Below are 27,208 nucleotides of genomic sequence, written 5' to 3' on the forward strand. Positions count from 1 at the left end.
CAAATGAAAACCAATGAAAGACCAGAACCAGTGAGGAAGTGTCAGTCTAGGAAAAAAAAAAAAAAAACAAGAGAACAACCTTACCTCACCAGGTTAAGCTTGGAACAGTGGCCTCAAAATTCCTTGTGCTCTGAGGAAGTGTCCTCGTGTATGCACTGCATGGAAGGGAAAAGCACAGACAGAGCCAACTCCTGACAGCAGCCCCAGCTTTGCAAACAAGGCTCTAACATTTCCAGCTATTAATTTCTCTAATCACTGTGCAGTCCTGGCCTGCAGGAGCAAGGCCATGCAGAAGCTCACCCGCAGATTTACAGCACTGAACTGTTTGCAGTTCATTTATGGATTATACTGGCACATTGTTGGTGAGTTTGTTTGTCACAGAAGAAAAACAGGCTTTGGCTCCATGCAGGAAAATGAGCCTCTAATGGTGAATCCTGTGCAAAGGGGCAGCAGCACTGACCTGCTCTGGACTATCCCATCTGGGAAGGTGTTTGGACACTGAACTCCATTCCATGTGTTTTGTCCCAAAGAGGTCTGGCAGGGAATTTAACACAGAGTAGTGCAAAACAATACATTTTATTTGTTCACAGTTAAACACAAGCAACTGCCTTGACATTTTAGAACATTCTAATAAGGACAGCAAAACCTCCTTTTGGTTTAAGTTCTCTTTAGCTTACGATTGTACCATTTCCTCGTATTTCATATTTATGGCATTTAATGTGGATTGTTTAACATGCTTACAAAGAGCGAGGCAGGGAACAGATTAACTTGACAAAGACAGCAATTTTAGATTTAACTAAAAGCAGTCAGTTAAAAAAATCTGTTTCCACTTCACCGATGGGACCCCTTCAAACAAACTGCAAGTTAACTACATACAGCAGATCCATGATTTTTAGACTTAGGAAAGAAAATTGCAAAATTTGTTCCTCCATAATCTTTGTGGTCCATAAACAAACCTAAAGTGGTTTCCATTACTATCCTGGTGCTAAAATCCTGTTTAAAAGAAGAAAAAAAAAAAGCCACCTTATCAAAGAGCTTGAGTTGCTGCCAGGGCATTTTTGGGACTGACACAAAACCTGCCTCTCTTGGGAACACGAGATCCGGGCTCGGCAGAGCAGGATGGGAACGAGCTCCTCCAACATTCCTGGCTGAGCTGACCCATCAGGCCCTTTGTGTGCAAACCGTTCACTCCCAGGGCTGGGATCCAGCGGGGAAGGGGCAGGAAACCTCCAAATCTTACCGACACACGCGCTACCACGTTTGCTACCACTACGTCTGAGAAAGCCTAAAGACGCCAACAAAACCAGGCTGTCACTTACAACCAACTCTCTACTCTCTACTCCATGCAGAGTCAGCTTTGACACAACCACTGAAGTTCACCTCTACTCTCAGAGTTCGGACTGACCAACTGAAAGGACACGGAGAATAATTTAAGACAGGCAGAAATGTATTCAGACCTTGGAGTTACGGAGGAGGCGGGAATGGGAGGACAAGTCCTGTCAGGAATGAGCTGAGCACCAGCTGCTCTGACAGCCTCGTTCCCACCCAGGCTAAGAAGGGATTTGAACTACAAATGCAAGTGTGCTTGGACTTGATTTCTATGTGAGGTGGTTCTTAAACAGCAGCTGCCACCCACAGAATGTTTAGGAGAAGAGGCCACGTGTGATGCAGGGGAACTGTGAAGCCTAAACTGTCTGAGTACACCTGGACCCAGCCACGTGGGACATTTAAAACAAGCACTGCCTTCCTAACAGCAGGCCCTGTTCTGTCACGAAGGAGATTGAGTCTGACCACTAACAAGCCCTGATCCCACAATCCTCCTTCACAGAAGGTTCATAATTGACTTAAAACATGATTAACACCGAAAGGCTTCACGCCAGGATTCTGATTTCAGTGTGAGCAGGACTCCTCCTCAGCCCTGTCATCTAAGGAAGTAGGATGAGGGTGAAGGGGAGAGACCTAGAGCCAAACTGACACTGCTGAACTCAAAAATGTGCTGCAATCTGAGTAGGAGAGCTCTCAAAGGAAACCATGTTCTCCAAGTCAAGCCTGAAAAGCTATTCCCAGGAAGAATGAAGCAAATTTCTTGGACTCAATACACAGTGGTCTTGCTCAGACCAGGAAGAAAGAGCAGAACTATGAAGGAGTGTGAACACATTTCCCTGATGAGAAAAGCAATTCCTCCTCTGCAGATTTTCATAAGCTTGGAATTCTACCTCCATGTTCTGCATCCTCTCCCTACTTGAGTAAAGCTTCCTCTTCCCTCCTCTCCCACCCCAACTGCTTTCCCATATGAACCAGTGTGAGGTCAATCACAGTTTGTCAGGCAAACACTTCAAACACCAAGAAGATCTGAAGCTGGTGTTTTAACAAGTCTTCAGCATCTACGGTCTCTTCTGCATTACAAGCTCCAGTTCCTTTTTGTCTGTTCAAAAGTAACTTCCCAGGAAATGTTAAGGACAATATAAACAATGATCATGAATTAGGGTAAATGAATCCTTTTGCAGAGGTACAATGTTCTTTAAACATTTGGGTATTCAATCAGAGTCCAACCTAATGAAGGCTGGGCTCTGAGGGATGTGGGACAGTGGACAGGCAAAAAGAGAGAATGCACTGGAAATCCTAGTGCTGCTTCTTTCCAGGATGAAAGGAACCAAAGTCACCTGGACATGCAGCACAACCAACTGCTCTAAATGGGGAGCTTGCAAAGAAATACAAAGCATTCAGAGTAAACTCACAAATGTTAATTTGGCCTCATATTGCACTCAAGTTCATAAACGCAGCCACTCAACTGGGGACAGGGAGAAAGGGAAAAAAAATACTTGCAAATGCTAACAGTTGTCCCTTCAAATTAGTACACGCTGCTAAGGATTGAATTTGAGAAAGAAGCAAGAGTTAGGCTGGGCATTTTCAATTCCAGACCCAAAAATCCATTTTGCATTCATTCAGCAGCCTCCTTCCGTTCCTGGCCAACGATCCTGCTCCGCTGCATGAGCCACTGCTCAGACCAAAGAAACATAAAAGCTTTTAGTTAAACTTGCACTCACGCCTCCTGTTCTATGCCAAGAATATGAAAATAACACTGATTGACTATCTTCCTCTTTAACTGTGGTCATGATGAGTTTCATTGTAGTCCATGATATGAAGCTGTCCAACACTGCTTTCCTGGAGTTTAGGTGAGAGGTTATCAGGGCTTGGAGGGGCCTTTGACTCCATGCTTGGATCTCTACACTGTTCAGTCTTTAGGGCATCAGACAGCCTGTTGATGGTGAGCCCCTCCTCATCACACTGGCTCTCGCTCTTGTTGCGAAATAATTCTCGTGCCTTCATTCCAAGGAAGCTTTTGGAGCTGGGGAGTGAACCTACAGTCAGTGGGACAGTAGTGGAGGGCTCCAGCAGCACAGATGTCTCCCAGCGACTGCTCAGCCTCTGGTTCTGGGGTTTTTCTGGGGTGGAGAGCTCGCTGCTGCTGCCCCCCTTGCTGCTACTGCTGCCTCGGGTGCTGGGAGGTTTGGTCTCTCCATTTCTACCCATTGTTTCTTCACTGTGTCCTGCTGTATCTTCATTAGCACAATCCAGCCTGCTTGGGGAAGAGAGAGGACACAGTGTCAAGAAAATCACAGCAATTCAACAGGAGAGAGAGAAATGCCAGCCAGGGCAGATTACTTTCCCTTTCTGCCTCTGGGTATGTATTTCAACAGGTTTCGTTTCACAGTTCTGGGGCAAAGGAGGAGTGACGGGGGGTAACCAGATGTGTCAGGGGGTAACCAGATGTGTCACGCACTCAGCTTTGCAACAGCCACTGTTTTTAAGTCCAAAACTGGCAATAATCCCACATGGGTCCTGCAGATTTCACACCACCACCCTCACCTTTCTTCTGCTGCTTCAGCTGCTTCTGTTTTATCATCTTCAAGTTTTTTCAGTAGGCTGCTCTTCTCCAGCCGCCCAAACAGATCCAAGATCTCCAGCTCAAATGCCTGGGTGATTCTTTTCTGGGCCTTGTACCTGCTTTCTACTGCCTGCAGCTGACCCCTGAGCAAAGAGAGAAACCAGAATGTCCAAAATCTCCAGATTCTGCCCCAGGTGTGACAGCGCATCTGTCAAAACACAGCTAAAATGTTACACAGGAAGCCCTTACCTTGCTTGGATTTTAACATCTTCCAGGTATTTCTTTTGCTCCAGGAAGAGGTGGTCCTTTTTTGAAAGCTGAGATTCCAGTTCAGCTATCCTTTTCTGGGAAGCATCGAGCCGTTGGCTTTGCTGCTGAACACACAACTTTGCTTTCTCCAGTTCTTTCCGAAAAGCAGCGTGCAACATTTCAACCTCCTCGAAGCAAACAACACAATGGTAAAGTATAATTTGATCCTGTGTTATTTTTATTGGTGTTTAGACATGTTTCTGATGTTATAAATAGGCACATTTTAAAGCAAGCCAGAATAAAAGCAGCATTTCTAAAAACAGATATAGAAAACCAGCCCTGCTGAGGATGTACACTATTAAAATAACTACACATCACTGGAATTTATTAGCACATTAATGTTCCTTATGAAAACCTCTTTTCATCAAAGCACTCTTGCTAGTTCTGCACTGGATTAGAGTAGACAAACTCTATTTTAAATCCATTTTTCCAACACGACCTTCATTAAATACCAGTAGAAGACTTTTTTTCAGCGTATTATTCACCTTCTTTAATTACGTGCTCTCACGCAGGAACAGTTATATTGTTGTGTAATTTACTTGCTTCTAATTAGAAAAAGGTTTCTTTGAAGTCAGGAAGTAAAACCATATGAACCACAGAAGTTTTAGTGAAGTTACTGGTAACTTTTAATAGGAAAATGACTGAGTGGGAAAGGCTGAGATGCTCATTTTAAAGTAACACCTCACGAAAACCCGTAAAATCCTTGTTAAGATCTTTCCACAAATTCTGACACTACCCTGCATTATTTTACCAACAATCTGCTGTCAGTTACACGTGAACACAGTGAAGTCTTGGCCTTTGGAAAAGAAATTACTAAGAATTTTCATCAGTTGGCTAAAAGAGACCCCAAGTGTACCCCAACAACCCATTCTTAAGCTTTCAGAAGCGGCACTGAAGATATTCCTCAAAACCCACAGGGAACAAAACATCTGAACAGAAGATGAAATATAAAATCATATCCCTAAAAATCAATTTCAGAACAAAGAATCTGTTAAGTTACAAAGCCCTTCCTTCTGAACTCAGGGCTGGGAACTGCTGGGTGATGACCTCAAGGGAAGTCCCCCCAGAAGTCCTCTGCACTGGTACCTTTGTAGTGTCTGTGTGCTTGTGCTGCAGCTGCTCCAGGTACAGCTCATTGACCTCCCCAAGAACCAGCAGCTGCCTGTTCAAGAACTCCATCTGCTGTTGCACCGATTCACTGTTGGAAAGCTGGGAAGGGAAATGGAACAGAATCCAGCACTGGGATGAACAGTTCAGCAGGAGAGTCACAGCTGAAGGCACTGTGTTCACAGGGTATTTTCATAAAGAAGGGAAACAAAGGCTAAAATCCAATGCATCATAGGTAGTTAATTTTTTTTTTTCATAAAAAAACCTTTTACTTTCCATTCAACTTATGATATAAACAATATCTCTCAGTTGTCAAGATTTAGCAGAGCTTTAATACGAATTTGTAATGCTCAATCTGCAAATCCTGTTGAGGAAAAAGCCAAAATAAGAAGTTTCAGGAGCCGTTTATCTGAGTTTAAGAATTTCTTCACCAAGATACATTCTTCTGTGTTGTTTTTGTGCAATTAGTATCAGACTCTATAGAGCTCAGCACAAGCTTCTTTCAGATCAAGAAAGAAAAAGCACCTGATGAAAACAATCAGATAAAAAATAATCAGAAAGACACAAAGGGACCCTGGGAACACTGACTTTTCTTACCTTTTGAGAAACTTGGCTAAGCAGCAGTTCAGTGTGACACACCTTGTTGTTTGCCTTCTTTAATTCTAACCTCAGATCTGCTATCATGTTCCTGCAATCTTCCAGCTTGGTCTGTTCAAGTAATAAAAAAATTACTCAAGGTTCTGAAACTTCACTAAGGACAGCAAGGGCACTGGCTGGGAGGCTGTAAACCTCCAGCACTGGAAATCAAGTTATAGTGACCCCTCCAAACCAGCTAAGAACCTGCCTTTTCCTATTTCCAAGCTGAAGACAGGACAAAACAGAACTATAAAAGGACGATACTAAGTTAAGCACTTTCAATTATGTAATGTCTCATTCTGAATCAAGACAATATCTCTAATTAAAATGTACAGCTTTCCCTCAGGTATTTCATGCCTTGTTATGAAGAAGGTTATTTTTAAAGCCAGAAAGTAGGCAACAAATCTGTTGATGCTTCATACCTGCAATTCCTGGCTCTGGTTGTAGAATTCCTCCCGGTCGTGCTGCAGCTGTCGGATCTGGCTGTGAAGCTGAGCCACAATATTATCATGTTCCTCCTGGAACTGGTGGTACCTTGCCTGTTCTTTCTGCAGACTCAGTTTCAACGCCTGGATCTCCTTTTCCTGCAGTTTCAGCTGATCTTTCTGTTAAGAATGAATCCCACATGAGGCATCAGACAAGACACCTGCTTAGCAGTTAGGACATCTATACTCAGCCAAGCAAAGCTGTCATTAGCAGCATGCAGGAAAACACTTTTCCATATGCACAATATGTTAAACAGAGCATGTTCTCAAGGCTGTTGGGGCTTGGCTTGGTTTAGGCTAAAAAGGAGATGAAATGGTGATAAGAGTGGACAGGCTGAAAACTCACAGCCACATTCAAAGGCACAATGAGCAATAGCCTATTCTTCCACTGCCCCTCACACTTTCAACAGGGACTTGGGCCTCACAGCTGAAGCAACAGTTCATCTTCCAAAACCTACTTAGAAGTCTACTTTTGGCTCTTGCAGTTAATTATCAGAAGGTGAAACTGTTGATGGACATTTAGCTGTAACATGAAAATATATTATGAAACACATCTAAATCTGTACTGAGACATCCTTCAGTGCACTTATATCTTCAAATTCTATCACAGTGAACACCTCTGGAAAACAACACTCAAGTTTTCACAGCTTTTGCTATTAGTCCTCATCTGAGGAACAGAGGGACAACAGTTTATCAACTATGCAGTAAGGTGTTTTGCCAGGCATTGAACAACCCCTCCACTAACAGGGAAGCCAGGGGATAGCTTTACCATTATCTAAAGGCAAGTGCTGGCAAGGGGTCAAGCATGAAGGATTCAGCTGCCTGCAGTCAACACCAAACTACTGACACTGAAAATGACAACAGAGAGAACTGCGCAAGTCACTCCACAAACACCGACTTTAATAAAACGACAAATGAGGATTCTTCGTTAATTGAGCAGCACCAAAAGACACCAGCCAGGCTAATTAACACTTGTACCAGCACCAGTGTGCCTCAGCCACTGGTGGAGCTGTGTCCCTGCTCACCATGGCAGCGTTGTGCTCCTCCAGAGCCGTGGCCTTGATGACTTTGCGCAGGAGGCGGCGGTTGCGCAGCGCGTGCTGCTGCCTCTTGAAGCGCTCGTACAGCAGCTGGTTGTGCAGCAGAAGCAGCTGGTTCCTCAGGGTGTGAATCTCATCTGAGGGGGGAGAACCTGCAGTGGGAGACAGAAGAGATCACTGAGCTGCACTGTCTGCTTTATTTGCTCTCTATCACAAAATCGTTAACATTTTTCCCAAAGCAATGGATCTAGGCGTTGAATGCATTGCTCCTTAGATTAAGAAAAAAAGCCAAGCCACTATCACCACAGAAGCCTCAGAGCACAAAACTAAGACACAGACACATAAATAAGCAAAAAACCCAATTGGTTTTAGATTCAATGAGCAGTGAGAAGGTGCAAGGATCTGTCAGATTACCAAAAGCACTCTGAAGCTTAGCAAGGCTGAAATGGTCAAAACCAGAAGTGTCTACAATTTTGCACTTTTCCAAGATGACAAAAGTAGTTCATTTCTCTGGAACACAGCTACTTGCTAAGCAGATAAACCAGGACTTAGTAGAGGGCATCATCTTTCTGCAGCATTAGTTAAAACCCCACAAGCAAGAAGTATGCAGGTCATTGTTTAAGCAAGTCTAATAATAGAGGAACAGATTGCCAAAACACAAGAAATTTCCTCACCTCCAAAGTGAGTCCAGTCAGCAGATTTGCTTGGCAAAGACAATCTGAAAAAAGAAAATGCAGCATTAACAGGTAAGTTTAAGTAAAAAAATGGAATGTTCACCTCAAAAGAGCTTATAGCCTGGTAAAAGTACAATTAAGGTCAGTTGGTATAAAAAGATTAGGGAGGAACTGTGCAGCTGCTTGTCTAGCACAGCTTAAAATCAAGCCAGCACAAAAAAGAGTAACAATAAAGTCTGCAATGTAAGATTTTCAGTCACCTACTTGTTCAGCTCCTTAGTGTGTGCATCTGCTCCTTGCTGAATCAGCCTGTCCAGCACTTCCACGGGAGAAGTTGAGGACACGCAGTCTTCATCCTGGGCCCCCTTGGCTTTCTTTAGCAGCTCCTCAGTCTTCTTGCCAACAAAGAGGTAGGCAGTCTTTGGTAATGCGACCTCAAAGAGGTGCTCATAGAGGGGAGGCTGCCCACTCCCAAACACCACTCTCCTTTGTGCTGGTACTTTACAAGGGCTGGGAGTGAGAATACTCGGCTCCCCAGAGGTTCCCTCCCTGTTCCCAGCAGGGCTTTCCCCAGGGCCTCCACAGGGCTTGTCTATGGGAGTAAAGGTTTGTTTGGGTGTTTCCCGTGCACCCTCAGGCCCAGGCTTGTCCAGAGATGTTAAAGGCTCAGAGGTCTGACTGTGTCCCTGAACACTGGAGGCTGCTGAGTGGGTCTTCTTCTGAGAGCCTGACAGACTTTCGTTTGTGCGGTAAAACGGGGAGTCAAATCCTCCTCTAGGCACCATGTGTTCAGCATCGGTCGTGATCTCGGAGATCTCTTTAGATATTGCATCTGAGGAGAAGGGGAGCACCATGATGCATCTGGCATTTCAACAGAATAAACAATTCCTTAGCTAAGATGTAGGTAAGGAGGGCAGACATTTACCTTCCTCTCTGTCCTTCTCAGCGCTATCTTCAAATGACAACCCACCTAAAAACTCTGCAAGATCACTTAAGGTTACCGAACTTTTACTACTGGGTATGTCTGGAAAAAAAAAAAACAAAATAACAACCAAACAAACAGAAAACAAAAGGTTAGTTGTACAGGTCCTGTTTTCTCCAGCCTTAGCAGAGCACAAAACACATGAAACAAGTCTTTTACTGCTGCAGGGTCCTCAGAATAAACGCTTGTCCCTCCTTCAGATGCTTCCTCAGGAGGAGGGTATCTGACTCCTGTTCCATTCCACATGGAAAACAGTTCAGAGTCAGTCACAGGTCAATCCTGATCGCAAAATATAATTTTGTAAACTTAACATTTGCTGTTGCACAACCTCTGTGAAGAAGGATGTGCTGTTTAAAATTAACCCATTAAATAAATAAAATAAGGTGGCTCATTATGTGCACTGTGACTGCTCTACTTCCAATTAGCATTAACATCCCCTTCAGCAATCAGAAGCATCACAAGAAGATTTTAAGTTGAATCACAGGTTAAGGCAAGATCCTGGAATTACAAAGAACTCAGGGATAAAAACCAAATCAAAACCTGTGGAAAAGTGTTTGGGAATTGGAACAAGTGTGAATAAAAACTGGAGTTGTTTACAACAGGTTGTAGTAATGGGGAGAGGAAAATGGAGTTTACCCAATGATTTATCGCTGTTTATGACATTTTGCTGTCGGTACAGTAAAGGCCTCCCAGAATCTGGTTTGTCCTCCTGAAAAACAAAAGAAACCCAGAATACATTAATTGCCTCAGATTTCCTTGGCAACTGTGCAGCTGGAAGTGGCAATAGTTGTCTACATTTAGAAGAGTTTTTGCAGTGAAATGCAAAATTCTTTTATAAACCACCTACTCTTGATTTTTCTTTCTCAGTTAAGGTCACTGCACTAAGGCAAGTCAATGAAAAAACCCAGATTAGTTCAGCAGAAGAATTTTGTAATACCTTTTTAGGAGGTGTGGCAGCAGCTGAAGGGAGTGAAACATGCACAAAGTCATCTGAAGTGCAGGGTGGAGGAGGAGATGTGGCTGGTGTTCCCAAAGGTGTTCCTTTCCCCCCTGCTGAAAAGGAGCACAAGTTCTCTGAGCAGGCTCCCCCTTCCCCTCTTCAGCTTAAAAATTGTACATTTAAACACCATCTCATAGCATTTACTTCTTAAATCTCTTTCAACTGTTTATCAAGACAAAAGCGCAGTTTCCCAAAAGTTGTTTCAGGCTTTGGCACTGAATTCACAGATTTCCTCTCAGTTTGCATCAGCACTGCTCTAGGTGAGGTACTCAGTTCACAGGAGTAATCACTCAAGCATATCAACTGGCATTCCCCTTTAAAAACTGCCAGTAAAATTTACAGCCAGACTTTCCAGTAAAGCAAACCTTGAAGGCCAAATTCCAAAAGGCAGCACGTACCAGATGTGCCAAAAGCTTTGCTGTAGGGTTGTGATGCAGACTGGGATGACTCTGATGGGACAACACCAGGGGATGTCGGTGGCGTGGTCATACCACACACTGCAGAGGGGCTCCAGATGGTGACCTGTGCACAGAGTAAAACCCAGCAGAGCTCAGAAAAGCAACACGTGAAGCACCTGCATCCAGGTTTTCACACAGGAAATCAGGCAGAGTTTAAATGTGAAACGAACACACCAACTTCTGAAGAACTCACAGCACAGCTCAAAATCATGGATTTTTAAGACTGGCACAAGAAACTATGAAAGTGCAAAGAATGAAAACTTGCTGGGCTTCATCTTGTGCTTTACCTGCTGTGGCTCAGTTGACAGCCTCATGGACTGTGGGCTCAGAATCTGAGGTAGCTGCCCTGGCATTTGTGATAGTGTTAGCCGAGGAGTGGAATATGGGGTAGAAGTCCCTGAAAGTTAAATAAAAGAGAAAATCAAAATTTCAAAGTATCCAACACATTAAATACAAACCCATGATTCTTCTGGCTAGGACTTAAAGGCTTTTAATCAAAGCATTTCAAATCCATTCAACATACACATTTGTAGCTAGAGACTTTTCTTCCAGCCCAAGAAAATATCTATTGAACACATTATACTACAGCTCTCTCTTTTTTTGGTTGTTTTGGGGTAGGGAGGACAAGGGGATGAAGAGACAATGTTGAGAACACACTGTCTATGTCTGCACATAGAAAATATATCTATGTATTTGTTTTTTAATGACGGTTTATTTTCTGGTGTGTAGGAATCAGATTTTAAGTGGCATAAATTAGTGAGATTTTTTTTTGCTCTAGGGCCAGTTCTCCTCCAGCAATTGGGGATTGATTAGCCATCAGGCAGGTCTTACCATAGCTGCTCTGTGTGTCAATGTAAGAGCTGGCACTGGGGTCAGTTTGATGATGTTTTAAGCTTGTGCAGAGTTTCCGAGACACAGAGTAATAACCATCTTCATACGAGGCTTCTGCAGGGTCCAGGGAGATTTTGGCACATTCTATCACAACATCATGAGTTTCTAGTCTTTTCCACCTGCAGACAGTTTTTGGATCCAAAAGAGTAAGTTAGTCAATTATTGTTAAAAACAAGAGTTCCTGGAGATAGGAGGAATTGGCTTGCAGGATGGCTCATTTGTTCCAGGCAGCTTTGCATGCTCCCAGCCAAACTGGAACAAGGCACCAGACAGAAATTGCAACCAGATGACTTGTGAGAGGGGGTCTCAAAGAGGAGACAAACAGCTTTGACACAGAGATCCATGAAGGTCTGCCATGGAGCACTCTGGAAAGGAGGAACAGCATACGAAGACTTGGTTGATCCTGAGCTTCAGCAGCTGTAGAAATCAGCTCAACTACACTCAGATGTTGGTAGTCAAAATTTAGACATGCCAGCAGTGAGGGAATCTGTATTATTTAAGCAAACACTGTCTGCAATGCCAGTTTCAGATCTGTGTTTTGCCTCCCAAGTCTGGGGAATGTTTTTTACTATTACTATCTCCTTCATCCTTCATCCTTTACTATTACTATCTCCTTCTCACTAAATTAAGCAGCCAGATTAGATCTGCCCAATATTTCAGGGAATGGATGTTCACTGTAAAGAAAAGAAAGCCTTGAAGGCTGTCTGTTAAAAGCTGGGCTGCTTTGGAAAGTAAAATACTCTCTGTCCAAGATACCAAAACAGGCGGCTTCCACTGGTAGGTTTGTGCCAATTGTGCTCTTGAGTGGTGCCACCCTCCCCCTGCAAATTTGAGCATTGTGACATTCAATGGGTTCCCAGTTAGGAGTGATTTCCTAGTGGCTCTGAAAAGCAGGGCAAGAGCACTACTGTGCAGCAACAAGAGTCAAATTCTCCTCTTCAGTGGCTGGGCCTGTGGAGACAAGAGAAAAGCAGCAAGTGGTGCTGCTGCAGGCAAATGAGCCTATTGCTAAAGAAAACTAATACAGCTGATAATGTTAACACATACCTGTTAAAAGAACTGATCTGTTAAATGAACCAATATCTAGGTACCAAAACAAGACACACTGAAGCCATTTTAAACACTTAAATCCCATCAAATACTTCAACAAACCCAAGGAATATGACCCAAACCTTCACCCAATGAAGCATCTCTGGCAGTTTCACTTTATTCATTACAGGCAAACAAACTGTTTTAGATCATTATGAGGATGTTTGATCATTAAGTCATAAAAACAAGATAAAGTAAAGTAGAAGACAGATGCCATCCCAGACACAAAATGAATTTAGAAGCTCAACACTGTTGTTAATGACCTTTCACAACAGTTTTTGCTTATTCATCCAGCTGTAAGCTGGGATGAGGAAAGTCTACATGTTTACCTGGTGCACCTACACATCTGGGTGGCAAAACACCCCCACACAAACTGTTGCTGACAGAAAAGGTTTTGCTGCAGCCTTCTGAAACAACCCCACAGAAAGCTGCTCAATTTGAGCCTTTCCTAATAGCAGAGAGAACATATAATACCTTCGTGGGTCCAGTTCATGGTCCTTGGATCCAGTCACTAACTCTGGATGAATTCGCACATGTTCCATCATTGGCTGGGAGGAAGAAGAAGGACTTGTTATCAGTGCAGCACCTTTGGATTGCACCAAACCACACAAAGCTGATGAGCAAACTACTAATCCCAATAGTTTAGAAAGTCACATTTAACAGATAAGGTTAATACACATCACCACAACTTCAAGACTTGATACCAACTAAGCTTTCAGTCAAATTGCTCATTTTTATACTGTTTCGTTGAACAGCCCTCAGCTGAATTGGCAAATTAATTGTATTAAATTGGAATATATAGCTATAAATACACAGATGAGCAGCATTTTACCTTAACTACTTCTTCAAAGGTCTCCAGGTTTTCCTTCATACTGTAGTGAGAGCGCAGAAAGGAGACAAAATTGCAAGGATACATTCCATAAAGACGATGAAAGAGAGAATAAACGCTGGCATGAAGATGGACAAGATAAATCTCTGCCACATGACCTGGAAAAAGTAGTTAGAATCTTTTTCATTACATTGGAGAAAAGAACAGAAGTTCTAAGAATGCAAGTGAAGTACTTTTAAATTTGAAATGTTAACTGGAACAAGTCTTCTGAAGTACAAATAGTCCCTAGTGAAACTGTGAGTCTTCTTAGAAAACAAGCAACACTTAGTCATCAGCTCACAGCAAACTCAGAAATTAAGATAAGGACCATTAATTCCAACCAGTGTGCTGTCATTCTCAAAACACAGCTCCCTTCTTATTCAAGTTAAAACCTGAAACTCTTCTAGACAGTGAGCCAGAGTAAGACTGACTGAATGATTAAAAAAGGAAACCAAGGTTTGTTTCACTTCCAAAGGTAAAAACTAAAAGCTTGTAGCCACCAAAAGCGATCACAACAGACAAATCTTAGTATTCACCTCAGAAGTTCCAATCCTACTTGCAATGCAGAATGGCTCTCTAAATAGCAGCTCTATGTGCTTAACACAGCATTTGTTCATTCAGCCATGAGCCACAGTCACAGATACTGCTGGTGTTAGACATCAGACCCCTTACAACAAATTCAGCCAAGCCAGGGCTGAGAAAACCAGTTTTATCGCCCTTCATGACTACTGATACTTGCACATTAAAATAAACTCTTATAAATGTTGCTTCTTTCCCCTCCCCACTGATATCTGGGAATACCAAATTCCCCCAAATCTGCCTCAAACATTAGCATTTTCCCTTCTCTCTCCATTAAGATCAATATCAATCTCTGCTTTTCACTGTCATCAGGGCAGTACTTTGGTTCAGTGAAATTTCATGCAGTAGCAGCATCACATGGAAGATTCTAAGAGACTTCTAAATTCTGAGCAAAGAACTTGCCCATGTTCTCAAAGAACAGAACAGCTTGTGGGCTTAACACATAATTTTCTGTGTTTAAATAATCTCAGACCATTAAGAGTCTCACAAAAGAATGTGCTCATCAACTGCACACCAGTCACAAGGATACTGCTAAACCACAACTGCATGCAACAAAGTTGAAATCTCACCTGGATTCTGCAAGCACCAGGCTGAGAGACGCCCAAAGATACCAAAGAAATCATGAAGGTACTGTTTGCCAGACTGAGGAATCATTGGCAACATGGTTATTAGCACTAGGACACCTGTGGTGAGTACTACTACATCTGTGTCAGTCTGCAAGAAGGGAAAAAACCTGCATTAGTTAAATGTGTTGAACTTAATTTTTTTTCCAAGGATGAAGTGAACATTGAATCATCATCATGGAAAAAGTTCTCTATTGAAACAGTCCCTCTGAAACCTACCAGAACTTAATGATCCAAGATTATTGAGTATTTTCATACAGAACAATTTGAAGAAAAAAATAGATTTGGGATTCTTGCTCCTACTCTGCTGCTTTTCTGTAGAAACACTTGGCTTAGTTAAAAAGGGAACATCACCACAGTTCCACAGCTGGGTAAAAACAATTACTAGTATGTGAAGCATCTTATGTGCCACCTTCCTTCCTTCCCAGAGCTAAACACACACAGCATTCAGCGGCTCAGAAACTTCAGATATGATCAGGGTGTTCAAGGGTGTTGGCCAGTTACCAACACAGGGGTCGAAAGCTTTTCTACTAAACCTGGCTGCTGGAAATCACCCAGCAGTAATTCAAACAATGACTAGAGCACCTCATCTTGTGCCACAAGGAAGGGATGTGGCAGTACAAACCTTTGGCTGGATGAAACAGGAAGAGAGAACCAGATTTTAGGAAAGGACACAGAAAGTGTTCAAACTCTTCCCCTGCTTCCTCAGTTTAATGCACGTTTTCCTTGGCAGCTCTTCTGCTTTGTCAGCACAGGGGGCACAGAGCACAGGTCAGGCTGTGGGCAGGTGCTGCTGAGCTCTCTGGGTAGCTCCCAGGAGCCACTCAAGCTCATGGGATAGTCAGTTTTAAGGGATTTATCCTCCTCTGTGTGTCTACAGCCTCCACTCTCCCTCAGTCACACAAAACCTATCAGAGCACATTTCCCTCTGTCCACATCCCCAGCACTTCCACATTTCTGTCCTACTCCCAGCAGCTTTCTGACACATTTCACTCCTCCCTCAGTCACACTGCAAAGGGCAACAGATCCTGTCAAACACATCAGGAGCTCCAGTAACTGCAGCTGGAGCTGCTCCTTTGGCAATTACAAACTTGTGGTGTTTTGTTTTGAAGAGTGCTGGCACTTGATTGCATCGTGCATTTAAACGTGACTTCATGACTACTGTGGATTCTTCACTATCACAATAAATTCCATTACTGACAATGCACTCCAGGTCTCAAAGCACTTTTCATTCCTTATTCACTGGTACAGTGCTGCACAGTGTTATACCTGATCAATCTGCAGATGAGGGAAACAACCCATAAAGCTTGGGGGAAGAGCTACCTCCTTGTAATCCAGTATGTCACTAGCTAAGAAGGGAAAGTCTGCTAATTCCAAGGTCATTTCACCAGGGAACAGTCCACTGCATGGCCCATCTACACTACAAGTAGAGGACACACAAATTTAAACTGCACCAGTAGGAAGTTGTTGTATTTCTCATTAGGTTCACATTTAAGATATCCACCAACTTCACCAAGGGCCTTCTTGTCTTTAACTTACTTCAGGAAAGTTTAAATAAACGTTCCTAACTCACAATGACAGTGGGTTTTAGAAACGAGATTGTCAGCAATAACAGCATCAGCACAGAGTATTCAGCTGATATTAACAGCACTGTGGCTTAACTAAATGACATCAAAACAGGAATCAAATGCCTTACATCTGTATGCAAGTTTACACCAAGTGTTTTATAGACAGCACTGACAATTCTTACCTTGAGACATTTAAGTAATGAAAGCAGGAGAGGTGCTTGAGAAAGTTTGTGTTTCCAAGATGGTTGTCGTCTTATCACATGTCCCAGCAGGGAGAGGGTGGGTAAACGAGTAGCAGCTTTGCCCATATAATCATTAATTTTGTCCAGTAGATGCTGATAAAGGATTTTGCAGAGAGTGGTAGAAAAACAAAGGTATTTATATTTAACTGCTCTATACTCTTTTTGACCAGTCTATATTCAGCAGTTTGTCAATATGGAAACTAAGGGCATTTTACAAATATACAGGATCCCAGAGGAAATAAAACCCTGCAATAACTTTGAGACTACTGGTAAACAAATGCAAACTGCAGAAGCAGTCACTGCACTTCGAAATGTTTATAAGTAAATAATAATTAAAAAAAAAAAATCTGGGCAGCAGCCAATTTGCAGTGCCACTTCCAATCTATTTAAAATCCTTACTTGCTCTCAAAATACCCAATTTGTTTTAGGCTAACACATCCTGCAGCAGGAGCACTGTAAAGAGACAACATCAACCCTCCAAACCCTTTCCTTTATAGAGGTTCTTTGCTTATCTGGGTCAGTTTAAGCAACTCAAGAAACAGAGACCTCTGAAGGGTTTTTTTTAAAGCTTAAACTACTCTTACTACAGAGATACTACATCTCTACAGCAAGGTAATTCTACACCAGACTGGAACCCCTAGAGTTTTAACAGATGCTATTTAAAGGCTGCTTCAATACCAGGCTAAAATCTGCCATAACAAGATTTTTTTTTTTTACCTTGTCATGAGGCTCTTGCAGAGTGGACAGAATATGCAGTGCCTGCTGAGAATTGGTTTCCAAGTAATAGTCCACCAGGTTGTTGACAAGCACAGGCCCACGGTCTGTCAGTTTGGGGACAGCAAAAAAAAAAAAACCAAAAACATTCTCAGTACACTAAAAACGAAGCACTTGCTACAAGGACATTACAGAACTTGTAAGCAACTATTACACAATTTCTAACATAAAGCAGTCCTTGGTGTTTAACAGACCTTTGGGAAAATGAGACCTCTCAACTACATTTCCTGGTTCCAAACCATTCAAAGGATTGCATTCAGCTCAGAGAAAGGGACCAGTTCTTTTAACAACCAACAATTCCTGTCTAACCATAAAAACCCTACAGGTAGCTGAGCTGCAAGCTGCTTTACCCAGTGAAGTGTTCACGAGTGACTCAATGTTCTCTCCCTTCAGCAGATAATGCAGAGCAACTTCAGGGACAAGGACACTGGCAGTGCTCTCATGCTCTGAAAAGGCTCTGTCAGCACAAGTGATCCCTCAACAGCAGCAATCACTCTTCACAAAGTCTGTTTTGTTCGGGAGTAAAAATTTTTGGTTTTTTTTTTATTATTAACAAAATCCCACTGGTTCCCAAAACGTGGGTGACACCTAATTCTTTCTAGATACTCTTGACAAAGAAAGTTTCATCAGTTCACACTTGAGGCTCTGCCTCAGGAAAAGCCAGTCATTTTGTAATGGTGTTTTAACAATTATGTAACAGACCTTCCAGGAGCCATGCCATTAAGCAGAATGGACTGAAGAGAAGTCTCCATCCTTAAAGCAATTTCAAACCCAAATATCAAGAGTTCCTTTCAAGCTGCATTAGCAAAGAGAGTGTTTGATAGGGAAAAAACCCCATATTATTCTACCTTTATTGATGTAAAAGCAAAACCCTTTCCAAAACCACACAAAAGGATACATACCACAAATGAGATTATCTTTGAATGCAGCTGTTATATCTTCCAGGACACCCAGAATTGGAGAATCCAGCATTGAGAGGAGCTCACCAACATTTCCTTGCTGTGCCATGATGCACGTACTGACATGAATGTGGAGGTTAAAACTTCAGGAAGTTCTTCATTGGTGTCTTTCTACCAGACTAGGAGAGAAGAGACAGCACAAGAGTGAACTTTTCCCTTTCCATATAAAATCACTCATCCCCCCCCTATTTCTTTTCCACACAAGTGCCCATTTAACACTGAGAGGATTGTTAGAGTTTCCACACCTGCAATAAAAGCTGTAAGAGTTTCCAAAAAGCAAATGAGTCATGAGCAGGGTTTTCTTCGTGTTTTTCAGAAAGACATTAATCTGTTTTGCAGAAGACCTCGGTATCTAGACTGTCAGAGCATTCTCTTACCATATTTTTTTAATTTGCTCTCCAGGTCAGTAAAATGAAGCTCAAGTTTTGAATAAAATGCAAAAAGCTCCCTGGAATCCCTCCATTCCTGAGTTCTTACACCAATTCCTCCTCAAACCACCTTTCCAGGCCTGTGTATGGACTAAATCAGGAGAAAACACAAACCTCCAGATCCTTCTCCACTCCTGTGACCAGGTCAGGAATTCACTGCCCTGGGCTCTGCATTGTTGCACTCTGAGAGATTTGGGCTTTAAGACTTTGCAACGTGGCCAAGCTGCAGCTGTTGGGAAACTTAAGCAGATCTGCTGCAGCTGCTGGTCCTGGGCAGCCTGAGCACACCAAACACAGCCTGAGCAGCACAGCACACCTTGCCTTCACTCGTGGGATTTGTGATCACCAGCTCTGCAGAGCAAAAGCTGCATAAAGTATGAAATGCAACAGTGTGCAGGTAACAACTGGTCAGCTGCACAATGCTAAGTGGGAGCAAATCTCAGCCATGTCAGGCTTTTAAAATGGCTTCTTCCCATGTACCAGCACCAGAGGGACTCAGGTGTCACATTAACCTACCTACCACAAAATGAATCAATTTTTATTTCATCCAGAAGAATCCTATACCAAACCTTTCCCAGTGGAAGAACAAATCTGTCTGGCTTTAGATCACATCTAATATTATTATCAGCAAGAGTTTCTTCTTCCCTCCCACTCCAAGCTAGAATACATTTTTCACTTCCCCCATGGAAGGCAAGACTGACACATACCAAGCTTACACACAAAATTGTTTTTCTACTGCAGTTGTGTTTACAGCACCTGTTCTGTGGATGAGCTGAGCTTCTGTCTGCAATGCTGTCAGCCACACACCTTTCATGATCACTAATAAAGGAAAACCAGAAAGAGGTTAAGAAAAGGCACAAAATATTTCTCCCTTATCACACCAGGTATATACACTCAGGATATCACTAAGTTTTTTACACAGAACAGAAGAGTTGTGCACCCCCTGCACGAGAACAGCCAGCCCTCAGTCTGAAAAACACCAAAAGGTGCTGCAGTTGTCCTTTCCACAACTGTCCACAGGTTAAGCTGTGCAATTACCTCAAACTTTCACAAGACCATGGTTTTGTACTGTGACCCTTCAAAAGCTGATGAAGTTTTATTTAGGGCAGGTAGAATCTTACACAGAAAGGACTCGTCTCTACTCTGAACACACAGTAATTAATTTAAGCCTTTAAATTCTACTCAAAACATTTTTAGCATTAGCCAAGGAGCACAGATCACTGCTCTGTTTTAAATGATAATGCTGTAATTACCTATACCCATATTACTTTCTTGAATATTTATGTTTAACAAAGTCACTGGACAGCAGGAGTTAACATGTCCACCAGTAAACTTTGTCATTTGCAACATATCACTCTGCAGTTGCAGAACTGCCCAAGGTCACTTTTCTTAGTGCCACCAGACATCAGCTTACTTAACCTGGCACTGATTGCAAATTCAAAGGTGATAATATGGCACCACACTCCCAACTGGCATTTCAGTAGCAACAAACTGGCTGGAGCACTGCAGTAATCACCACTGCAGAACACAACAGCACCCTCAGCCTTCAATGATCCCAACTGAACGGTCCAAATGAAACTTCAGGTCATGTACAAGCAGCCAGCAGAGTCTGATCACTGAAGTGTTTAGATTTAAATGCTATCTCCTTTCTAGTCTAAGGCTGGCAAAATGCTAAACCTGTAGACTTAAGAGTGGCTGGTAGTGTGAGCAAGACTGGGATAATAATAGAATAGAGACTTGGGGTGAGGGAAGTTGCTTTTTACTGAAAGCAGAATGGATTGCTGCTTTTCAAGAAATCAGAGCTGGCATTTGTTGTGGTTTAGGATCTTGGTTTGGGGTTTTTTTGTTGGTTTTTTTCCCCCTACATCGTGCAGACTCCCAAGCTTCAACTCCTTCCTCAAAGCACTTGCTGTTTACAGGACAAACAATGCTCAGAGAGGGACACCATCCTTTCAAAAGGTTTAAAGCCACACATCCATGCAACCTAAGAAGTCAGCCTTCCACTCTGTTAGTCCTTTTAAGGAATCAACTGCTTTTTCCATTTCTAGTAATCATTATAATATTGATTTGGTTCAATGACTGCATTTGGGAAGCAGCTCACTCCAAAGAACCTATTCCTTCATGTCTGAGAACACATCTTTCAAACAGGCCTTGCTGTCCTTCTATTTCTATCAGGACACAGTCTCAGCTGTGATTAAGCAATAGATTCACCAGCTTCCTAAGCAACATGAATTAGTTGTTTAAAGTCTTGTTAACAAAAGAGATGCATGGCCACACCCCCAGAGCAACTGCAAGCAAAACCTGTTTTGAGAATTAAAGCAGCAGAAACACGAGTCTCTGCTTTTTGACCCCATAAAAACCTTGTCAACTCTCTTCCCTTTGATTCTTATTCCACATCAGTGAAAAAAGTGATTTTGTTTCTTATTTTCCTTGAGCAGTACCATTACATTGGACCAGATTTTTGTCACACCAAACTCGACAGCAGTGTCACTGATTTTGATATTGCCAGAGGAAAATCTGCAGCCTGGTGAAATCACAGAACACACTTTTGGAGACGCTACGGATGGGTTCTGGAAGTCAGGCTCAACAATACCTCTGCAGAGAGATGGGGAAAACCCCGGTTTAAATGTTGAGAAGGTAAGAGGATTTCAAACTTTGTGCCATTGTGCTGGCACGAACAAACTGCTGCCAGGCTGATAAGGCGAGCTCAGCTGCTGATAAGGACACACACGTAGGTAACGGATCATTTCCCAAGCTCCCTGACTAAAACAGATGGCTGCAGTGACCTTGTGCCAATAAATCCAGCATCGTTTATTTCAACTTGTCAATCTTGCACTGGAGCACTTTAAAGTGAAGCAGTCTCCACTCCAAAAGTATTTGAAATATTAGTAAGGTATTTCAAAGCACATCTAAAAATGGGGCAATGTTGCACACAGGTACCTCATGAGGTGGAAGTTTATCTGAAGTTACACCAAACCAGTCAATCTTGTCACCCCACTGTACACAAATGGCCACGACTTTAAAAAAGCAAAGCACAGCTTTCTCAAGGTAAAGTCATTTGTCATTTTAAACTCTAAGTAAGACTGAGATGCTCCAAATCTGTGCCCAACACAAATGAACAAGCCAGGAAATTTCAGCATAGTCTTAAATCATGTCACACTTTTCTCAGGCAAAGGCAGCTGAATAAGTAATTTACAGGCAACAGGCTTTTAGTCAGAAAACGTCGTGTTCTGGGATGAAGTTCAGCCCTGTGGTGTCAGTGTGATTTATCACAGTCCCACCAGGAATTTGTGATGTGATTTTCAAATCTTGTAGATAAGCACAGGGCAGGTTAAGGGGCTCCCATCACCTTGTCAAACAGCAGGATCAGCCACTGACTGTGTGGGTATTTTGTATCTGGAATTGATACTTGTGCAGTGAATAGGACATCCCTGACACCTTTACAGTATCACATCCCCAGCACGGCTTTCTGCTCAAATACACAGTTACAAAGTGAGCCTCTCTAACTCTGCCATCCCCAGATATTGCAGCCATTCCCTCATCAGAAGAATTTCCACATCCCTGCAGCCATTCTTGCAACTAATAGGATTAAACCAAGTAAGTTTTCCATGTGATTTGAGTCACTGACTCCTCACTGACTTTAAAAACTAGTTTTATACAAAAGATCTAAATAAAGTACTTGGTTAGTGAAGAGTAGAAAAAAGTCTGTTTAAATACCTTTTAAAATGTAACATTCCAATCTCACTGTAAAATATCACACCAACAGCACTTCCTATATTCAAGAGCTTTAAGATATACTTTGTAAAAAGTATTAAAGTACCAACACACAGCTTTGAAGCCATGTTACAGAAGGAAAAGGAGAAGCCAACAAGCCAAGAACCAAGTCTAAATTTCTTTTTTTCAGTAGCTGATTTAGCAACACAAAACAGTCCAAGCTACAAACTCAAGACAAAGCGAGAGCCTGTAGAAACAGACTACAGAAATATTAATTGGAAAAGGCTAATCAGAGAAAGAGACAGCAGAGTATTCCTAAAGATTATGACTTCTCTAAGTATTTCTGTCAAGAGAAGATGTTCTTCTGTTCAGTGTATTTTTATCCCAAGCCAAATGAAAAAGCAGCTGGTAGTGCCAGTTATGCCGCTCGCAGGGGTGGGGAGGAGGGGGACACACCACAAACACACCCTCAGCTGCAACAACACCCAAATTCAGACACCAGGGGCATGGGCAGGGGGATCAGCAGCAGCGTCTTCCCTCTCCTCATTAAGCAGCAGTTAAATTTAGGGTGTGCCAGTAAATGGTTGTTGCCCCCTGTGCCCTATGAGAAAAGGGGATTTCAACACCACAGGACCAGAATGTTCAGATTTACACTTTTCCATCGGATTTCTATCGCAGGTAAGGTCAGGTCACATCCTCAGGTATTGCTCTGGCTAAAGCCACGAACGAGGACAGGATTTTACAGCAATTGGCTTCAAAGAAAAATTCAGATTGACAACACAGCAGCCCTTTCACTGTCATCTTTGAAATGTTGGTCATGAAAGGATTAAGCCTCACCCCCTCCCATTCAGCACACAAAACTGAAGCCCATTTTATGCTCCCTAACCATGCCCAATCTTACATTTCCCTCGCAGTTAAACTGAACGTTCCCATTATACAAGTGACATAAGCAATGAATGAAAAGTTCCAGCAGGGAGAAAAACCACTGGTGGCATAGGAAAGCAAGCAGCTGATAATTCCCTTTTGCACCACCCAGAAATAATAACTCTAAACACTCTAAACCTCATTACAACCTGATCACTACAACTGGCAATACAAACAATTTAATTTATTTATTCATCTTTAAAGAATGAAGGCATCTGCCTTCTTCTAGCAGTAAATATCTTCCTAGTAATATTTACATCTGATACAAGATTCTATAACTAAACTAGATCATTATTTATAGTTATAACTTGGTATTATACACATTCTTCTGTACTTTGTTACAGGCACTCAACTGACGTGGGAACAGGAATATCACAAAAAAAAAAAAAAAAAACAGCAAGCCCAAACAAAGAGAGAAAATCATATTCAGCAATATTTAAAATTCTTTGGACTCTGCTGTGCTAATAGATTATTGCTAATTGCTACTCATCACATTTCTGTCAGAGGGAAAAAATTGTTTAAAAACAATCCATGTCATAAAAAGCCCAAACAAGGAAGGGCTGTCACTTCACCCTCTGGCAGGAGCCGGGCTAACCAGCCAGCCACTGAAGGGAGTCAGGGAATTATTGCAATTCCTTACACACAACTGCATATATTAATAGCAAATAAATAAATGAGAACAAGCCCTGGCTTTCTAGAACAATTTAATTAACACTACACACGGAAAGTCAGTCCAACTATGGAATCCTTTTAACTACAAACAGGTGATCAGAGAGCTCTAAACTTGGCACTAACACAAGGAGTGAGACTCCTAAATCTCTGCAGCTTTTTTTTTTTTTTTTGCCCCCAAGAGGAACCTTTTAAAATATTCACAGAGTTAGGCAGCAATTCAGTAAAGCTTGAAACCACTGCAACCTATCTAATGAACTCATCAAGGCATTTTAACTGCTCCAAGAATTAAACCCAGCATTATACAGAACAACAGCAGATGATGTAAAACTGTAAGGTAAAAACAAAACAGGAGTAAGGCCCAGGAAAGTGACAGCAAGAACTTTACTCTGCATCTTAATGTGCTACTCAAAGAAATGCCTATGCTAAGAAAGGAAACATCATTACTTGTCCTCATTATGTTGATTAAACTACATGAACATATAACACCAGACACTAAGCTGTAACATTCTTTCTTAAACACACACCTGTCTGCAACTTGCCACAAAATCTGATGCCCTCCCCTGCTTCCACCACTGCAAAGTGCTTTGATTATTTTATTTGCTTGTTAGTGAAGAATCCCAGAATGGTTTGGGTTGGAAAGGAACTTAAAGACCATCAAGTTCCACTCCCTGCCATGACTGGGACACCTTCCACTATCCCAAATTGCTCCAAGCCCTGCCCAACGTGGCCTTGGACACTTCCAGGGATGGAGCAGCCACAACTTCTCTGGGCACCCTGTGCCAGGGCCTGCCCACCCTCACAGGGAAGGATTTCTTCCAAATAAATGAAATAAAGGAAATAAATTAAAAGGTATCTTTGCCAAATATGTGTGTGTTTGCACCATGCATATGTTGCAGGCCATCCAGTTTGCACAGAGGCTGAATCACATCCCCAGCTCCTGTCAGGGCTGACAAGAAGGTGCCTGGCAGTTGGAAGAATTTCAGGAATCAGGACAAGTCAACATCCCAGCAGCCCAGCTGCAAATAGAGCCAGCATTCATTTTAAACTACAAATAGTTACTGAAGACAAATATTTGTCCAAACACCAAAACATCTGCAGTCGGCCAGCACATCTCACATGGGAATCCTTTAATAATGCCACTTTTTTAGTCACCAGAAAGGTAACAAAGAGTTAAGGTGTCAGGATTAAACACAGCCAGAGATAAAATCATTTTAATTAAAGCTTATCTCATGACACATTAGATATTCTGACTACATTTTCATCGGTGTAAGTCCATGCAATTCCCCACAAATGTAGTCCTGGGTGAACTGGGCTGCTAAAAAAACCAGAACAAATGAACAAACAAAAACAAAGCAAAAAGGGTTTTCACTGGGTAAAGGATTTTAAGCCCCTGATTTTATTTTAAACTTCACTGTGGTGCAGCTGTTTCTGATAATGAGAGTACATGATTGCTGCCCAGCAAAGGCATCAGCAGATTGATGGATTCCCAAGGTTTGCACTGATTATTAAAACTTCCAGAGTTTTCAAAGATTCCCTTTCTAGTTGTTCACACATGTAAAGTGAAGAGGATTTTTTTTTTTCACCTAATGGGATCACTTCAGTAGAGCTTCGATTCTGACAGATTTCCAACAACTATCCCCAGAAGTCAACGCCAGGAAACTGCAGGATCACACCACACAAAGAATGAAAACCTGTATTAGCACCAACTGGAAGGTTCTCTGGAAACAGCAGTTCTGGAAAGAGTTCTGCACACAAAACCTGATCCCGGTTTCTGGGTCATTTCCAGGGGGTTTGAATCATGCATTCCTTCAAGGCACGTTCTTCCTTTCCCTCATTGCCTTGTAAAAGATTCATTAAAAAAACCCCAACCTCGAACAACAAGGAGAGAAGCTCTGCTTAAACTGATAAAACAATGACAGAGACTGCATCCATAGCAAACAAAGGGTGAAAACTTCAGAACTGCAGCCTTCCAAGTTCTTTGTGATAACAGGAAGCAAAATGTTTTATTGTAGAAGTAAACAACATCCTGACTTCACATTACCTACCCAGGAGCAAGGAAATGAGAAAAGCCTTCCTCACCGAGAGGACAGACTTTAACAACTGCTTTATTAAATACCCAACCCCGGACAAGGAAACCTCCTCAGCAAATAACCAAGGCAGGAGAAACCTGGAAATCGCTACTCAGCCTTTGCAATGGGGGTGCTGAGCCTTTTTTGATAAAAAAGCACAGAATTAAAAGGGCGCTTTGGCTGGTGGGGGGACCCTTGGGGGGTGGGGGGCAGAGCCCCGAGCCCCCGGACAGCGACCCGGAGCAAGTCTGTCTGCAAGGAGAGAAAGGGGACAGACGGAGGCAGGAAAGGGGACAGAGGGAGAACACCACCCCCTCGCCTTCCCCATCCCCCCGACCCCTTCTCTTTCTCCTGCCGCCTCCTCCCCCAGCCCTTTCTCCCTGCTTCCCCGCTCATCTCTCTGCTCCGCCTCCTCCCCTCCGTCCCCGCGGCCGTCCCCGGTGTCGCCGCGGCGGTGGTGGCGAGGGGCGGCCCGGCGCACTCACCTCTCCCTCTCCTCCCCTCAGCTGTTTACCACTCCGGGCTCCTCCGGCCCACAGGGCGCCGCCATCTTGGCCCTGCCTCCCCCTCCCATCACAGCGCTTCGCCCCTCGGATCCCTCCGCCGCACAACCTAGTCCCGCCTCACCGCCTCGCTCTCCGCTGGCTGCCCGGCTTCTCTCCCGGTCCCTCCCCGCCCCGCTCGCCCCTCCCGCCTCACGGGACGTTCCCGCCGCGGGGGATGAGCGGGGGACGAGCGCGGGTCCGCCGCGCCCCCGCGGAATCCCGAGGCGGAGGGATCTCGGCGGGGGCAGCGCTGCGGCGGGCGGAGGTCGCGTGATGCGGGGGGCGGGGCCGCGCGCGGGCGGTAAACAAGGCCCGGCCCTGAGGGGACGCGGCCGAAACGGGTTCGGGGCTCTGGGTTCTCTCCGTTCTCCCTGTTCCACCTGGGAGTGCCGTGCGATACGCGGGGATGTGCTGAAAAGAAAGAAAAAAGCGTCTCGGAAGCTCTGTGCGGAGCGGTGCTGACGGGACGCGGCTCTTGGTGGCTCCCGGACGGAGCCTCCGGGCACGCGCCCCAAATCTCATTGATTTTAATTGATGAGCGTGCAAAGCTTCTTTCCTTCTCCTGTTTTTGGATCCCTGAGGACTTACTCATCCAAACCGTGCATAAGGATCCTGTCTTTGTTTTTGTTTTCTTCCTTCCCCCTCAGAAAGCATTAACCGCACAACGCAAACATCGCATCCTT

The 27,208-nt window shown here is 43.2% G+C and overlaps 1 protein-coding gene across 12 annotated transcripts; it reads right to left on the reverse strand.

Moving 5' to 3' along the window:
- Positions 1-557: 557 nt before the first annotated feature.
- Positions 558-26,757, reverse strand: TSC1 (TSC complex subunit 1). 12 transcript variants are annotated; one of them, XM_066332804.1, is made up of 24 exons: positions 26,608-26,757; positions 25,356-25,570; positions 19,358-19,420; positions 18,117-18,292; positions 17,158-17,261; positions 16,381-16,533; positions 14,577-14,721; positions 13,393-13,547; positions 13,035-13,108; positions 11,412-11,590; positions 10,868-10,977; positions 10,521-10,644; positions 10,060-10,175; positions 9,759-9,831; positions 9,066-9,164; positions 8,405-8,972; positions 8,141-8,184; positions 7,452-7,618; positions 6,364-6,546; positions 5,903-6,013; positions 5,285-5,407; positions 4,139-4,326; positions 3,871-4,032; positions 558-3,583 (listed from the first exon to the last, which is right to left on the reverse strand). In XM_066332804.1, exons 4-24 carry the CDS (start codon positions 18,220-18,222, stop codon positions 3,103-3,105), a joined length of 3,465 nt encoding a protein of 1,154 aa, XP_066188901.1. In that variant the 5' UTR covers positions 18,223-18,292; positions 19,358-19,420; positions 25,356-25,570; positions 26,608-26,757; the 3' UTR covers positions 558-3,102. The 12 variants fall into 12 exon arrangements, with proteins under 12 accessions (XP_066188901.1, XP_066188900.1, XP_066188902.1 ...); XM_066332803.1 differs by lacking the exon at positions 26,608-26,757 and adding an exon at positions 26,466-26,597; XM_066332805.1 differs by lacking the exon at positions 25,356-25,570 and having other exon boundaries at positions 26,608-26,748.
- Positions 26,758-27,208: the final 451 nt, after the last annotated feature.

The sequence above is a fragment of the Sylvia atricapilla genome, chromosome 19, assembly GCF_009819655.1.
Source record: "Sylvia atricapilla isolate bSylAtr1 chromosome 19, bSylAtr1.pri, whole genome shotgun sequence".
Taxonomy (NCBI): Eukaryota; Metazoa; Chordata; class Aves; order Passeriformes; family Sylviidae; genus Sylvia; species Sylvia atricapilla.

Bases quoted from the DNA above. Each gene is read 5' to 3' on its own strand.
- TSC1 (XM_066332804.1), bottom strand. From the start codon at position 18,222: ATGGCACAGCAAGGAAATGTTGGTGAGCTCCTCTCAATGCTGGATTCT. The intron at 16,534-17,157 runs GTAAAAAAAAAA...ATCCTTTATCAG, and splicing joins TGCAAGAGCCTCATGACAAG to CATCTACTGGACAAAATTAA. The intron at 10,645-10,867 runs GTAAAGCACAAG...CTCTGTGCACAG, and splicing joins TGTCAACTGAGCCACAGCAG to GTCACCATCTGGAGCCCCTC.